This window comes from Condylostylus longicornis, unplaced genomic scaffold, assembly GCF_029603195.1.
Source record: "Condylostylus longicornis isolate FDR11 unplaced genomic scaffold, ASM2960319v2 ptg000017l, whole genome shotgun sequence".
NCBI lineage: Eukaryota > Metazoa > Arthropoda > Insecta > Diptera > Dolichopodidae > Condylostylus > Condylostylus longicornis.
In genome coordinates this window covers 3,844,359-3,859,128 of record NW_026577986.1, presented here as the reverse complement: position 1 = coordinate 3,859,128, position 14,770 = coordinate 3,844,359, and the positions used below count along the sequence as shown (strand labels likewise).

The following is a 14,770-nucleotide window of genomic DNA, read 5'->3' as shown; positions in this document are numbered from 1 at the left end:
TTAAGTCATTACTTAATTGTTAATAAAAATTAAATAAAAATTTTTACACAAACCAATTAATTTTTATAATTTCGTTTTTCCTTTTTAGTATTTAAATAACAGCAACTGTCATAAAAAAAAACTGGTTACCTATTGTGAATTAAATGAAAGAAAAATACGGTTTCAGTAGAAATTAAAAATTTCTAAAAATGGTAAAATAAAATAACCATTAATATTAATTCCTATATATATACTTACGCATATTATATATATAAATTAAATTTATTAGAAAACAACAACCTACATAAAAAATTAAAACGAATTTATTAATTTATTTAATAATTATTTTGTAAATTAATTTTTGTTTTTGTTAGATATTTTATTTAAAAAATATAAAAAATTTATTTATAATATTGAATTGTTTTATTAAACAAAATTAAAGGTGAATCACAAATTAACCATCATTATTAATATTTTCTTAATTTTTCGAAAACTTTTAATAACGAAAATACATAACGATAAATATTGCTAAAATAAACGTTCATTTTGATTTATGGAACATCAAATATGTCATAAATTTTATGCTCTTGTTTTGTTATAATATTTGATTGTCTTTTCTGTTGTCACAATGCCGCAAAAGCGCATAATAGCGTTTCTTTCTACATTATAATATTTGTAATAAATAACATTCTTTTTAAATATTTTACTAAAGGTAGGTAAATAAAAATATTATTTAAATAAAATATGAAAAGAAAAAACCAAAAACATTTCATCACACCTGTCAAGTAAGCTGTCAACAACCTCAGCAGGAATTGTTTTAAATGGTTTCTTTATAATCATAAATTCTTTATTTCTGTTGTATTTCTCGAAAATGATTGATGTTTTTTCTTCCCTTTTATAATATTGTATTATTATAAACCAAGATGATTATAAATACTGTTATGTGTAAACACACTGCATATATTCATATATACATACTTGTAATGGTAAGTATACTTAGTAAATTTTTTTTATCTCTTTGATGTTATATTAAATTTATGAATTTCTATTTAAAATATTTGTCCTCGTAAATAATTTTCCATTAAAATTAAAAAAAAAAATTATCTTTAATTGTAAAAATGACATTTTAATTCTGTTGTTTTTTTGCTTGTTAAGTAATGTACAATTTGAACGAATAAGTGTATTTTTTCTCTTTACGTCCTGAAAGTTTAAAAATTGTTCAAAACTAACTTTAAAATTGAAGTGAAACAAATTCAGTTTCACCTTCAGTTTCAGTGAAGAAATATTTATTTTTCTTTTAGTGAAGATAAAAATATATCTGAAGCTTGAAGCAAGAGTTGTTGGATTCAAAAATAATTTCTCGGACTAACACTTAAAACTTAACCCTTTCACTTTTAAATTTAAGAAGGAAATACGTCGATTTTTCTTGTGATAATTTAAATTTAATCGCAATCATATTGATACTGCAAAAAATTTTTTAATGTTATTTCCTTCGAGAGCTTCGGCCGCAATCAAAATTTAAAATCAAATCTTATTTTTGTTATACTGCGGGCAGGAAAAATTTGGGCTGGTAATTTGTTTATTTTTAAATTTTGTATTGTATATTCTTTTGTATTCTTTTGTATTGCAGGACTTTTCAAGGAGCATCTTTAATTAATGAGCTATAAAGAAGGAACACGTACAGGTTTATTTGATTTTATTAAAACGTGTAAGCGGAAAATAGTCTACTACTTTGGTAAAGGTGATTAATTCTAAACATGGAGAATTCAGTCAGGATAAATATTTATATATAAAAATGTGGTCTCGATCTAAATAATTTCTCTCTAAATAATCAAAATAGGATAACTTATGATTGCCGAATGAGAAGCCGAATTTCAAATATGAAATCATTTTAAATATGAAAAAAAAAATTTAATTAATATAAGAAAAACCTTGAAATTAACAATAATCAAATTGTTAACACGTCAAAAATTAAAAATATATTAATTTTTATAAACTAGCACAGTTACAATTTGTTAATGTGGAGAGAATTTCAAAGTTTTTTTTGTGTACATTGCAAACGTGGATTATTCTAAATTTTCCAAATATGAAAATAGTTTTATATATTATGTAAGTTTTTTCAAATAAACCCATTCATAAATATTATAAATTTTAACATTATTAAAATTTAAATAATTTATTTGAACAAATTTTACAAATATTTTTTTTGTTCTAGCATACGATCGCAATAGTTCTTAAAGAAATTGTAAATAATTTTCAATATTAATTTTTTCATTTTTTATTTACTGTTCTTCTATTAAATACTCTTAACTCTTAACACATTGTGCTTATTGTTCTTTAAATAATAATATGTAAGTGGTGTACTTCTAACCAATTTATTTATTTTTTTTTTTTTTCAAATAAAATACACTCTTTACATATTGAAGATTCCTCACCTTTTAAGTGCTTCTAAAGTAGCTTGTTTTCATTCTAATGTTGTCTGTTTATGAACACATTCAACAACATTTTGAATTTTTTTTCAACATTTTAATCTGATAAGTATGAATTGACTGCTTTTAAGCACCTATGAGTACCTCTTTTAAGGTGCTCATATATAGATTTATGATTAAAGTTGTAAAGATGACGAAGAAATGAACAAGCTACACAATATAGTAAGTAAGAGTCAATGAATAATATAAAAAACAAAAAATGAAATTTTGTTGAAAATAAAAAAATGAAATATTTTTTTTTTTTAAATACCATAAGAAAAATATTTGAAATAGTTGAAATACTTTAAATGTAACTACGGCCCATAAACATATTTTCTAAATAAGGTTAAATATTTTAATCTAATTGATTTGATCTTATTTTATTTCTTTTTTTTTTTTATAAATTATGGTAGGTAGATGAAAAAACTGATCAACTGAATAAGATTAAGTATATAGGTTTGGTAAGAAAAATATTGTGAATAAAATATTGTAAAATAGAGAAATTGTGAGAAATATGAAAAATTTTCGGAATAAAATATACAATGTGAAAAGTATGGAAGTAGAAATAAAATCTGATTGTTGGAATCAACAAGTAGTCTGTAATATTTTAGGAGAAATTTTATATAAAATATTCTAAAGAGTCTGGAGAATAAAAAAGAATATTCGGGAGTCGTTTGTATAAACACAGTGCTTTTTCATATTGTTATAAAATCCAACATTTAAAGATTTTAAGAATTTAATTTCGAAAACTTTAAGTATAATGTTATACGTTTGAAGTGTTATATAACACAAACTATACCGGCTAATACATAAAGGGGAGCAGTTCCTCACATATTACAAATAAATTGGCTGCATTTTTATGCGAAAGATGAACGTAAAATCATTAAATCTTAAAATTTTAAATTAGTTTTTATATTTCTATAAAGAAAGATGTTCTAGTTCACACAAAACAGCTTTTAATTTATTAATTATTGACAACTGCTTTGGAACAGTTATTATCTGATCTTTTAGATCAAACGATATAATTTTTCACAACACCACCAAATTGCGATGCTTTATAACAGTAAGAAATTTTATATACAAACTAGCGTTCCTATTAAAAACTCGGAATAGATTCGAGAGGAATTTAAACTGGTATATATATACGCTTGAAAGGAAAGCACATATTATATTTTATTTTTTATTACTTATATGTTATTTTTATCGGAGCAAATATTCTCGCAGTAGTTGACAGCGAATAGACGCGTTTTTAAATGTCTGCTTAATTAAGTAAGCTAATTTTGATTTGATTACAGGAAGAGCAAATTAAAATGACTCTCACATAATTTTTTACTACTTTGTCTTGACTTAATTTGTTTTTATTTATTTTGCCAATTGCTTCTGTTTGAAAAATTAATTGCAATTAAACAAGTTTTTAAATAATATCTTTAAATTATTTTTATAGCTGTATGTCACACTTAATCATATTAAAAAACCTAATCTAGAATATAGGAAGAGAAAACTCTTATATTGAAAAAAATTTTCGAAGACGGTTAAAAAACAAAATCATTTTCTTTCCATATACCTTCATATATTCATCATTGTTCTTTTTACAATAAGGTATTCTTCGTCAAAACTCTTGAAAAAATCACCTTAGATCCACTTTTGTTATTGCATAGTATATAAAGGTACTGGTATTTTACAATTGATTTTGTACCTTTGATCATAATCCCAATAACAACAAACAAAATATAAATGCAATATGATGATGGCCTCATGCATAAAAACATGAAAAAAGAGCAAACATTTTGCTCCTTTTATATAAAGGACAATAAATGTAGTAGAAAAAAATAAAGCAAAAAAAAAACAAAATTCCAGACAATGGTGGGCGTTTTTTTTTTCTCAAGTCTTTTGTTGTTTCTTCTATTATCATTGATAATACAGTAGGAATTTTTACAAATAGAAAGCAACAAATGAATGCATTATTGGAACTTTTGTTATTAAAAACAAATTTTCATTTGAAAAGGAATATGGGTAACGAAAAATATTTTCGTGCAATTGCAATATTGAATTAAAAGAAAGGAGAATAAAAATATTCTCAGAGAAAGAGAATTCCTTTGTTATAATATCGTAAACAAGTTGGTTTAGAAGTTTATTCACATGTACTGAATTAAGAACAGTTTCGAATGAGCTAACACATTATTGCTAAAAAAGTTGTTAATTAGAATTTTGCCAAATTAGATTTTTATTCCGTTTTATTTTTATGGGTCACTTCACAATAATTCGCAATTAAAAACCAAAGGCTTGTGCGGTTTAAAATATTTATTTTCTAAATCCTTAAATAAAGTTCGTCTTTCGGTTGTCTTAGGCAGGGTTACTCACATAAAAATACAAATGTACATAAGTTGCCACAATTTATAATTTATTAACACTTTTATAAATTAGTTAAAAAATATGGTACTGAATTATAAATTTAGCTCTTAATAAAATGAGGTTATTCTTAATAATTAAGTGAAATTTTATTAAATATTTATTCCACTAAAACTATTCACCATATAACTAATCCACTAAAATTATTCGAGGTTTGATTAATTACAAATTTCTGAAGGTTCAATGAAGAAACATTCTTATGTCGATTCGGATATATAAAACAGTTTCTACATATTGATTGCGGTGCTTTACGAATTGTGCCAGATTCTTGAATTATATCCAACTATACTATCTATATGCTTTAATTACAATATGGAAGACGGTTTGGGTTATATTGAGGATTAGTCGTATTACACCTCATAGTGAAGCACAAATTCTTATAAAAATTAATATTTAATATGGAACCACATAATTTTGAAATTTCTTTCAAGAAAATTCCAAAAAAAAGACTGTGTCCAATGATTCTCTTAAATGTTAAATACATCAGTCTATAAGATCTGAGTAAAAATTAATAGTTAAGAAGTATTTACAATGGGTGGCTTTAATATTAAAACAAATTGTTTGATATTTTAATATTATGCAGCAAAATTTGTGTTGCACTAGAAAGATTGAGTCTTTTGGCAATTCTTTTCTATTGTTTATATAATGTTAAAACTATTCGTTTCATAAGTATAAACTTATGATTTTGCTATTGAATTTCGCAGTAGTTAATTCACAGAATTTTTGCATAACAAGAGATAAAAAATTTAATCATATAAGGCCCACACTAATTAATTCGAAGAAAATTATAAAATTCCAATTAGAAATTTTTTTTATCTAAACTATTTAATGTCTGTGTGTGTGTATATTTTGTTTTCCTTATATAATTTTAAGATCTTTTCAAAGGTATTTTATTTTTGTATATATATATTTTCCTTGATGATCCCTTTAAATCAAATATTTATGTATACCATTTGTTGTATTTTATGGACAGACGTTGTACTTTTTGCGTTTTATAACAAATATGTATTTAATGTATGATGCTAGTTGCTATATTATAGTTAACCTTCATGTGCTTTACAACCTTTATAATTTTATGTGCACATATTTTACGTTATAATATAAAAATATGAACATAAAAACGGTGAAAAAAGTAATTTCAGGATAGTTAAAATTATTTTGTGATTTACCCATAATTTTTTTTTATTATTATTTTTATACTTTTATGTATATGATTTTTTTTTATAATTTTTCTTCTTCTTTTTTATTGAAATTTGAAACCTCACGGAATGTGTGTTCCTTCCAATCTAAATTGTTAAAATATATATATATATATAGTATGTATAGCGAATCTGAAAAGAAAAACGGTTGCCATACAATTAATTTGTATAAACGTACTTATATATACAAGTGTGAGTAAGTAATTATGTATGTGAATAACTAACTGTATAGAGAGAACTCTCCCTATAATAAAATGTATTCCCTAAAATAATCTTTCAATGCAATTTAAATTTTGAAAATTGAAGGCTGAAAGCAAAGTAAGTTAAGTAATGTATGCGAAAGGATGAAATCTTTTGTTATAAAATATTTTTGTTTTTTAAATCATCAGGAAAGATGGAAATTTTCTGTTCATTTTGCAAAACGTGAACTTTTTTAAGACATGATTTTGTATTATGCAAGAGATTGTATTTTATATATATATATATGAGATTCTTTTCATCATATTCTCCATCATACTTAATACATTTAGAATATAGTTGGTAAAATAATTTTTGTTCAAATTTCAAAATAATTTGAATATGTCTATACATATACTTATAAATATTCTACAGTACTATTTCTTTAAAATTCTTATAAAGTATGGTTGTGTTTCCATGAATAAAATTATGAGAAATAGAAGAAATTGACCTTGGTGTATATTTTGAGTGCAGATCAGTACTTACTACTCTTAAACTAATGGAACTTAACTTTAATTAAGATTTTTTGATGAGACGATGATGCTATTACGAGTATAAAATCTTCTCAAAATATCCTTTAATTTAAATTCTAAAATTAGAAAATGTATTCAAAATAAATTCTATATTAACAAAACCTAGAGACTAAAGTATATTCAAATTGTTCCATGGTCATTAATTAATAAGTTTTTAATTTGAATACCTAAAATATGATAGATTCGTGTGGTGTAAATTGTTGTAGTTTGAAAATTTCCTATCTGATTACCAGTGTATTATAAAAATATAAAAACTGACTATTTTTTTTGTTCTCAACTTCTTTATTTTGAATTGCAGACCAGAAATTCATTGAAAATCATTGCAGAGTTCCAATATTAGGAACATTATAGTTAATGTTCCCATATTAACATTTTCGATGTTAACGTCGAAAATACGTACTGTAAATTAATTCTGTTATAGGAATAATAGGGACATTATACGTTCAACGTAAACGTCTGACATTATAATTCAAAAACGTTCAAAAACTTAACAAATTCTCATCAGGACAAAGTGCGGCACTAAAAAGTTTTTCCATTTCTATTACATAATCAGTACTTTCTTTTTTTATTGCTACTTCGTTCCTGGGAGGAACGTAGGGTCGGTGCACGATATATTGTAGATAACCATGAACCAGTTTTTTACGTCATTGAGATTAGTAGGTAGGTGACAAGCCTATCGTAAATCAGAAAATATAATCAGTATCGCTCCATAATTTTATACAAGTATCAACTTTCTATGTTGAATGAAAAAATCTTAATATGGAACATTTTTCATACATAATATTTAATAATTTTTGATTAGCAGCATGTGAACGGAGTTTAAGTTGAATAATTTGAACTAATAGTAGGATCAAGAAATTTAATGTTAATTCATATTCATACTGGATTTCAATTGGATCAATGACAAGAATCAGAGGGGGGTTTTCTTTTTCTATATTATGTACAGATTACACCGACATTTATACATCGTTTTGTTTTTTATATAAATATAGGAAGGGAATTTAACAAAAAATTCTTAGAAATAATAATTATAATAGAAAATAAATGAAAAAACAATGAAGAGGAAACAATAATTTTTAAATGAAAATAATAGAAAAATTGTTGATTGTGCATTTTATTTTTTAAGTTTAATTTGAATTATTGCAACGCCAAATCAATTCTATATATCAAAGATATATTTAAGTTCATAAACCACAACATTGTATGCAGAATAAAATAAAAAAATTCCGTGGCACAATTTAAATAACATTTTATTGTAATTCGCATTTCACTTTGATATTTTTGATTGAAAATATCATTAGTTTTTGTATATTAAATATTTATATAGAACTCCAGCTGTTAATTAAATTTCTGAGGCGGTCTAGTAAAAAAAAGGTTACATTAAAATTGTTTTTAAAGTTCCAATTGAAAAATTAGCCCTATAATTACACACCTTGAAATTTATAAGGCGTTTTTTTCCGACTGAGATTTTAAATAAAAATTTAATATGAATATTGCCTGTAAATGAATTGTGTTAATTATACTATAATACGAGTATAATTTATTTATGTAGGGAAATTACTCGTAAAATCCTAAATTATATTTTAATACAATAATCATGTTCTCGTTAAATTATTCTAGACGAATTTGTGATACAAGGGCAATTATTAAAACAATGTTTATTTTACTTTAAGGCATACGAGTTACTCTACGTGAACATAAATTTTGTTTTGTCTATAAATTAGATGAACAGGGAACAATACTGAAAGAATTGACTTTTTATATCAATCCTTTGAAAGTAATAGGCTATTGAACATTTTTTAATATTAACATTCTAGTTTTCTGTTTTAGGTTTGTTAAACATTTTATATAACAAAATATAAAATATGAAAAAGTAAATTCGTCTTTTAATTACTTCTTAAACCTTGAGTTCTAGATATTAATTTTTTAAAATGTACATGGATATAAATTTAAAATTCTGTTGATAAAAACTAATTACAATGAATTTGATAGTTTTTAAATTTATTTAAAATATGAATTTTCTACACAGACTCACGTTATACAACAGCATTGGTTAGAAAATCGAAAATGGGTAAAGCTTTTGTTCCGGACTGGGTGCCAAATCTCAAGAGTTTCTAGTTTTACGAATTTTAACGAATTTTCACGAAATTTTTATTTATCCCGGTTTTTTTGATTATAATTTCGGTGCTGAAAAAGATATGAATTTCAAACAAACAGCTTCAGAAAGGGTTAGTTAAGGATTTGAAATAGAAATGCTGTTTGATTCTGTATTTTGTGTACCTTCGGAATACCAAGCATTCGAACTTTGAAGAAAATAAAATTTTTCCCTTGACTTTTTCAGTTTTTTCTAGCTAGATAATTTCGTGAGAAATTTTTTAGAACCTTGAAATTTTTTCTTATAGAATTTTGCCCAGCTGTTTAAGCTTTACTTTAACTTTCAAACATTGAAATTTTTTTTTGTTACAGAAGATGTAGCACAAAAACCGTTTCTATGTCAAGATTTTAAAGACTCTTAAAGGCAAGAATTTTAAGCGTTGTAATTGTCAACTATCATTAATTTTTGGTAACAATAGTCACTCGAAAAAGCAGTTGACATTTTTAAGAGCCGTTATTTTGATAAAAAATCTGAAATTTAATGTTTTTATTGAAATGTAACGAATAATAACAAAATTGAAACGAAATTTTATACAAATTTTTTAATTGAAAAACAAAAATTGAATTTAAAAAATTTGAAATTTTTGAAAAGAAAAACTAGAATTTTGTATTACAAAAAACAAAAAAAAAATCTAGTAATCAAAAATTTTTTTTCGAAACTTTTCTTGGTAAAGAAAATTGATAGGTTTTTCATTTTTGCCAATTTTTATAAGAAATGGTACCTATATGGTTTGAAATTTTTAAATGCGTTTTTCTCAGATTGGCTGTAATTTAAAAATTTGAAAAAAATATTTTCGAAATCTAGACACCATTTAGCATCTGAAGTTATTAAAATTATCCAGCTGGAGCGAATTTTGAAGGCAAGCCATATAATTTTTGACATTTTTTTTATTGAAAAAAAATTTTTTCAATAGGAAAATTTAATTTTTTTTGACAAAATGGAGTATGTAAATGATATGGTATTAGCATTATGAAGCTAATAAATGCTTTATTAATAATTTAATAGAATTAATAAATTTTAAACAAATTTCTAGAAAAACTAAATGCGCATACGGTTGATGCAACTAAAGAGGTATTCCAGTAAAGCAATTAATTTAAAATATGCAATCGAATAGAAATAGATTGAAAAGAAGAAAAACATAAATTTTTGCCGAACTAGGAGAATTTCATAGGAGAATTTGGCGTTCGTTTTGAGAGATTTGTAAAATTTTTGGATAACGAATTCGAATTTTTCCAAATTTTTTGATAAAGGAAAATATTAAATTGAATTTAATTTTAGTATTATCAATCATCTGGTTTGATTTTAATTGAATTTATGGCTCACAATATTTGTGGTTTTTGTACTATATCTTCTGTAACATAAAAATTTTTTTAATGTTGGAGGACTTAAATTAATGTTTAAGCAGCTGGGCAAAATTCTTAAAAAAAAAATTTCAAGGTTCTAAAATATTTCTTACGAAATTATCTAGTTAGAAAAAATTGAAAAAATAAAGCAAAGAAGAAATTTAATTTTCCCTAAAGTTCGAATGCTTAGTATTCCGAACGTACATAAAATGCAGAATCAAGAAGCTCTTCTATTTTAAGCCCTTTACTAGGCCTTTCAGAAGCTGTTTATTCGTATATTCCTATATTTTTCAGAATGGAAGTTGTAATCCAAAAACATTGAATAAGTAAAAATTTCGTGAAAATTCGTTAAAATCCCAGGAACTCGGAAACCATTGAGATTTGGCACCTAGTCTGGAACAACAGTTTTACCCATTTTCGATCTTCTAACCATTGCAATGGTATATGTAGTTGTATAACTTTTTGAATCACCCTGTGTATTCTATATATTGCGTTTCGTAAGAGAATGAAAACGCAAAAAAAAAAATCCTCTATTATCTTGTGTTGAGCTAAACTAATTCTACTGTTTTACATTGGAAGTCACATCGAAAATCAAATCTGACACGGTCCGTTTTGTTTACTGATACTTTCTGAAAAAATAGGTTAATATTCACATTCCTTAATTGATTTCTAAAATGCATATAAAACTGTTTTTGGAATATTTTAAAAAATTTCAAACTTAATTTACTTATAAACGATTCGATTTAGTAAACCTTAAAATATAATAATCCTTCGAAGGTCTTACCGCTTGAACACAACGTAATACTGAGATTCTTGAGGGATCTGGAAATAGAGCTCATGTAACCTGGTCACGAATTACAAAAGGGTAAGAAAGGCCCTGCAAGCCTCGATTTTAAAAAAAAATCCTTAGAAGAAGAATTGAAATGCCATGAAGACTGAAAATTTGTCCTTATTAGATAAAATGTTTAAATTGTCCCAAAAATCCAAGAATAGTATGACACCTATCGAGCAAATAATGCTTTTTTTTCCAACATATCAATTAATTTTAATTATTGAATTTAATACATTAAATTAAATAAAATATATTTATATTTGTTAAATACTTGAGAAAAAATAATTTTATTTTTTTAATATACAAACCTTAAAGTAATCCAGGGTTGTAAAATTATTATACGGTGGTACATTATACAACATTATAAAATTAAAGTAATGAATTCAAATTCACTTTAGAAAAAGAGATATTTTTTTTCTTGTTTTTTTATATAATTTTTTTTTCTGTACATATAGAATATTAAAAATATTTTTAATACAAAAAAAAAATATTTTTTTTAATACAAAAAGTGATTAAAATAAATTTTATTTTCAAATAAGAAAATTATTCAAAATTATTTAATAAAAAAAAATTAATAAAAATAATTTTATAAAATTCGAATATTAATTAAAAAATAGAATAAAAAATTTTTTTTTATTTAATTCACTGATTTTAAAAAAAATATTTGAATATTCTTAAAATTTGTATGAGCACGCACTAAAAATAATTTTTCACTTAATTACATTTGATTTGGATTATTAATATTAATATTAAGAAATAAATGAATATTTTTATTTAAATTTAAAAATGATATTATTAATATATTTTATTGATTTGATATTTTTAAATTAAAATTTACGTTTAATTTTTTTAAATAATAATTTTTAAAATTAAAATGTATGCGATTCATATTTTTCATATAGCGATGATTTTACAATAAAATTCGAAAATAAATAATGAAAATAAATATATTTTTTTTTTTAATTTTGTCAAATTTATTAAGATTTTTTTTTGTTTTTATTTTCTGTTTTAACAGTCCTTAAAGGACTTCTCAATTTTTTAATATTTTTCACAAAAATTCCAAAATTATTCCCATTGTAATTTCATATTATTGTTAAATTTTTTAAATTAGAATATTTTTTAATTATTCATAAAATAATTAAGTATAATTAAGAATTTAAAATTAAATTATAATCAAAATAATTCCATTTTTTAGTGTTGTGGACCTTCACTTTTAATATTGTTAAAATATTATATTAATGATGCAAAAGAGAAAAAAAACCCGTCGGTTTCGTAAAATTTTCCTATATTGATTTTCGCTTACTCAAAGTATTAAAAAACACTTACTATATTTTCAATATTAAATTCACTTTTAATATAATAAATCGCGAAAATATATGAGAGAAAAAAAATGAAGAATAAAAATTATGTTTTAAAAAATAATACAATAATAATAAATGATAATGACAACAACGGAAAGTACACAAAAATAACAACAATAATAGAAGAAACACAAAAAACGGTACCAAAACTATAATGGTAAAAAATTATTTTTGTTTCTTCTTATTGTTCTCTTTTTTTTTTAATTTTCGTTTTATTTCTTTTGATTATTTTTAATGAAAACGCGATATAAAAGGGAGGCGCAAGCACACTTCGATACCGCGACTAAAATAAGCAATAAAATATAAAGAGACGACAGACACAAGAGAGAAACAAAGCGAAATAAATGAAACAAAAGCAAAAAAAAAAAAAAAACAAATTTTTTTTTTTTTGTTTTTCTGAAAAATACGAAACAAAACGAAAATATTAGAAAAGGAAAAACAAAAATTTTACGAAAAAATATGACGTACAGTTATTAGTATTGTATGTAAATATGTAAATATATATGTTTGTGCACTTATGTATGTACATATATTGCACACATTGACAATAATTTATAAGTTGGCAGTACTGAGAATTTTTGTTATTGCATATTTTTTTTTGGTTTTTCAAAATGTAAACAAAATTATTATTAACAGTTAGAATTTGTTATAGAGAATTATTCGAAAATGTACGAGCACACATGTACATATACATAGGTGGACATTATTATGGTGTAGACAGAAAGGACATGAACAAAAATAAGTAGGTAAATAAAACATATTATTCAAGGATATTATTTGATTTTTCTCTGTTTGTATAAAAATGAATTTTGATTTACATGCCACATGTTATATTCTTATTTATGCTGATCGTAAATTACAGTTCAATTTTATTTCACAATTTACTATGTTGTATTAATTTTGAATTAATTCACATATACATATATGTATATGATACTTGTATTTATTTGATAAAGTTTGTGTTACGTAAATTTCCATATAAGGTTCTCCAATGTTCCCTAATGTAGGGTGTAATATGTGATTGTACTAAATTTATAAGAAATATTTAGACCTTTATTTGTAGCTTTTAGATTAAAAGATTTTCTGAATTTATCCTTTTTAAACTTTTTTTATAATAATAAAATTGAATAAATTTGAGTGAAATATTGCAATCAAATTAAAAAAAAAAAACTAAAAAAAACTTAATATCCCTCTCAAACTAAAGTAAAAAATTTAGAGTATTTCCTGGAAACTTGACGATCTTACTGGATGATTTCTTGATAATTGGAAATAAAATGGGATTTGGTATAATATGTATTTGGTATGTCTGTATTGTACTGAAAGAAAAAATTAAAGAAAAACAAAACAAGAAAAACAAAAGAATTTTCAGTATAAAATGAATTAAAGCAATTTTTAATTTTATAAGGGAATTTTATCATTTTTGAATGGGTTGCGCCTAACGTTGTGCAATGTACAAAACATTCATGTTCTTAAAATTTTATTATTAAATTTCAATCTAGAAAAACAAGATTGACCTATATTAGAGAACGACTGTTATATAATCGTAGCATTTTCTAATAGGCTGATATTGCTTAAATTTTAAGCAAAGACTCCAGAAAAATTCATTAACTGATTTATACCGTATATTTCAATATTTCGGATATTTGAGTTAAGAAAGCAGTCATATTATGTGAGCTTATAAGCAGTAATTTTTTTTTTAAAATTTAAATGTTAGGCATAGAAGCTGTTTCAAATTCATGAATGTTAGTTTTGTCCACAAAGAATATACGCTTTAACCACAGTTGTATATTCATTCTTATTGAAAACGCTAATGTATCACTCTTAAAAAAACATAATTATCAGAAACAATTAAATAAAAATTTGTCACATTGTGACAGTTCTTTTGAAAAAAGATTAAATAAAATTTAATTTTGTATACCTATAAACTTTTTCCAATTAATAAATTTATTAAGAGTTAATTTGACATATTTTCTATAAATGTCAAAAAAATTCGCATAAATTCAATGAAATCTAACCCTTATAAAACCAATATAAATATAAACAATAATAAATCTAACACTCTTTGTCAAATTTAAAAATTTTTGCAAAAATTTCGCTTCATAAACTTTGCAAAAAAAAATAAAAAGAAAACAAAAATATTAAAAACTTTCTTAAAATTTTTTTAGTTCCAAGACAGAAAACAATCAGCTTAAATGGCTCCATTTCAGTCCATCAGAAAGGCACGTGCAAATTTTTGAAAAAACAAACAAAAAAA

General features: G+C 23.5%; 1 protein-coding gene across 2 annotated transcripts in view; it reads right to left on the bottom strand.

Moving 5' to 3' along the window:
• LOC129606072 (developmental protein eyes absent) overlaps window positions 1–12,756 on the bottom strand; it is a 98,029-nt gene extending 85,273 nt beyond the window's left edge. Inside the window, exons 1-2 of one of the 2 annotated variants that reach the window (XM_055516161.1) lie at window positions 12,661–12,756; window positions 11,464–11,598 (exon numbers count right to left, since the gene is read on the bottom strand). In XM_055516161.1, coding sequence (XP_055372136.1) covers window positions 11,464–11,517 — 54 coding nt within the window. In that variant the 5' untranslated portion in view covers window positions 11,518–11,598; window positions 12,661–12,756. Of the gene's footprint in view, window positions 1–11,463; window positions 11,701–12,660 lie in introns of those variants that run through there. The other variant, XM_055516160.1, reaches the window with a different exon arrangement.
• Between the last annotated feature and the right edge of the window lie 2,014 nt (window positions 12,757–14,770).